The sequence below is a fragment of the Arachis duranensis genome, chromosome 6 (genome assembly GCF_000817695.3).
Source record: "Arachis duranensis cultivar V14167 chromosome 6, aradu.V14167.gnm2.J7QH, whole genome shotgun sequence".
Classification (NCBI taxonomy): domain Eukaryota; kingdom Viridiplantae; phylum Streptophyta; class Magnoliopsida; order Fabales; family Fabaceae; genus Arachis; species Arachis duranensis.
Window position 1 is genome coordinate 106,354,086 of NC_029777.3, and position 2,829 is coordinate 106,356,914.

At 44.4% G+C, this 2,829-nt stretch overlaps 1 protein-coding gene across 1 annotated transcript; it reads left to right on the forward strand.

The window, feature by feature from the left end:
• The first annotated feature begins 601 nt into the window (after window positions 1-601).
• Window positions 602-1,363, forward strand: LOC107495484 (uncharacterized). Its single transcript, XM_016116633.1, has one exon. It carries the CDS (start codon window positions 602-604, stop codon window positions 1,361-1,363), a length of 762 nt encoding a protein of 253 aa, XP_015972119.1.
• The last annotated feature ends 1,466 nt before the right edge of the window (window positions 1,364-2,829 follow it).

A 2,829-nucleotide genomic window follows, 5' to 3' on the forward strand; every position in this document is an offset into this window, starting at 1 on the left:
TGCATCAAGGGACAAGGGAGGCAAGGGAGACAGGGCAAGTAGTGGCCAAGACCACGTTCGGTGAGGAAGAGCATGCGGTTGGCAGGGAGATTGGCATTAAGACTTGGGATTGGAAGAGTGGGCTTCATGTACTCAGTGATAATGAACAGACTGGTTCACTGGCAGGTAAGGGGTCTGTGGCGCAGGATGACGAAGAAATTGAAGAGGCTATCGGGGAGGGAGTAAGTGATGGAAAAATTGGGGGAACGGGTGACGATCTGAATTCAACATTGGAAGAGCAAATGCTGGAAAATAAAAGGACGTGGGATCTAGCAGTGGAATCTGGTGCTATCCTATATGACGAAGAAGAGGATATCATGACCATTCTACAATCTCAGAATGAAGAAATCGCACGAAAAAGAAAGTTGGCAAAGCAAAAGGCGAAAGCAAGGCGAAGTCGACCAAAAAATAACAAACAGGTGTGTTATAATTCTCATAAATGAATTTTTGTTCCTGGAATGTTAGGGGGTTGGGGGGAGATGGGAAGTTGAGTATGGTTAAGAACTTAAGGAAGAAATATAGACTGAATATGCTAGGCCTGATTGAAACTAAAAAACAAGTTATGACGAGATTTGATGTTGCACGTCTGTGGGGTTGTAGTAGTGTAGGGTGGGAATATGTTGCGGCTGATGGTGCTTCGGGTGGATTGTTGTTAATGTGGGATGATTTTATGTTCAAGATGAATAATTGTTATAAAGGGGAGAGATGGCTGTGTGTTGAAGGGGTCTTATTAAAGAATAATTTCAATTGTGCCTTCCTTGTGGTTTACGGTCCTCATGATAGAGGGGACAAACTTGTTGTGTGGGAGGAGCTGAGTTATGTTGCTGGATTATGTCAGTCCCCTTGTTGCTTCATGGGAGATTTTAATGAGATTGTCCATGTAGAAGAAAGAAAAGGTGCAGGTAGTTTAACAATAGCGGGTGAAGAGTTTAAAGACTGGATACAGGATATGCAATTGGTGGACATACCGCTAAATGACCGTAAGTATACATGGTTTAGAGGCTGTTCCTGTAGTCGGATTGACAGAGTAATGGTTAGCTTGGAATGGGTTGAGGAGTTCCCTGAGACCCGACTAAGAGGAGGACCAAGGGGTTTGTCAGATCACTGCCCATTGATAATGGAAGTTACCAAGATAAGAGACGGCCCAAGACCTTTTAGAAGCCTAGACTCATGGTTTACCCATAAAGGTTTTCTAAGAATGGTTAAAGAGGAATGGAGGGGTTTAGGGGAGAAAAATATCATAGAGAAATTAAAGGCGTTGACAGCACCTCTAGGGAGATGGCACAAGGACAACTTTGGGGGCATGGATAAGAAAATCCAGTAGCTTGAGGAAGAGATGAAGAAACTGGATGATAAAGTCAGTAGCGGAGTGCATGATGGAACTCTGGAGGTAAGAAGGAAAGCACTGGTGACCTGCTGTGAGAGATTGTATGTCAGAAAAGAGTTGCACTGGAAACAAATGTCACGATCTCGGCATGCGAAGGATATGGACAAAAACACCAAGTACTTCCACCAGGTAGCATCCACTAGAAGGCGGAATAACAGGATTGAAGCTTTGATGATAAATGGGAGGTTGGTTAGGAACTCAGCTAGAATAAAGATTGCTATCCGAGAGTTTTATAAACAGTTGTATTACCAAGAGGAGTCTCCTAAGGTGGGCTTCAGGGATGGATTGGTGACAAGGATATCTGAGGAGGAGTCTGTAGAGCTAGAGGTTTTGCCATCAACTGAAGAGATTAAAGAGGCAGTGTGGGACTGTGAATCATCTAAAGCTCCAGGTAGTGATGGGTACAACATGAACTTTATTAAGAGGTGCTGGGATGAGATCGGGTCTGAGTTTACGGCAGCTGTGGTTGCTTTCTTTCAGACAGCCAAGTTACCGAAGGATGCCAACATCACTTGGGTGGCTTTGGCTCCTAAGTTTGTCGGGGCTAAGGAAATCAAGGACCTGCGCCCGATTAGTATGGTTGGTTGTGTGTACAAGGTGATATCCAAGGTGCTGGTCAGGAGGATGAGAGCAGTGATGCCAGGGCTGGTTGGGGAGACCCAGAGTGCGTTTGTCAAAGGTCGCAAGATACACGACGGGGCACTCATTGCGTGTGAAACAATGCATTGGCTCAAATTAAGGAGAAAGGAGGCAGTACTCATCAAGCTAGACTTTCAAAAGGCATATGATAAAGTTAAGTGGAGCTTTGTAGATATTGTCCTGCAGAAAATGGGGTTTGGAAGCCGATGGAGGGCTTGGGTGATGGAATGTATGAGTACAGCATCTATGTCAGTGTTGATAAATGGCTCGCCTACAAAGCCGTTTATGATGGAAAGAGGCTTGCGACAAGGAGACCCTCTATCTCCTTTCCTTTTTGTACTTGTGGTTGATGTTCTACATAGAATGATTGGCGAGGCGGTTAGAAACGGCCGTATTTCTCCTCTATTGGTTGAGGGGGACAACATAGAATTATCACACCTTCAATTCGCAGATGACACAATTTTGTTTTGTCCGCCTGAAGAGGAGATTGTCAAAAACTACAAGAGACTGCTACGTTGATTTGAGCTGATGTCAGGGTTGAGCATTAATTTTGACAAATCCAGTCTAATTCCAATCAACTGTGACCAACATTGGGTGGTTCGTATGTGCAGCTTGTTGGAGTGCAAGGAAGCTACATTACCAGTCAGATACCTTGGAATTCCTTTAGGTGCTAATCCGAGGTTGGTGAAGACTTGGAAGCCAATAATAGATAAGGTGGAAGAAAAACTAAGCTTATGGAAGTCAAAAGTGCTGAACAAAGCGGG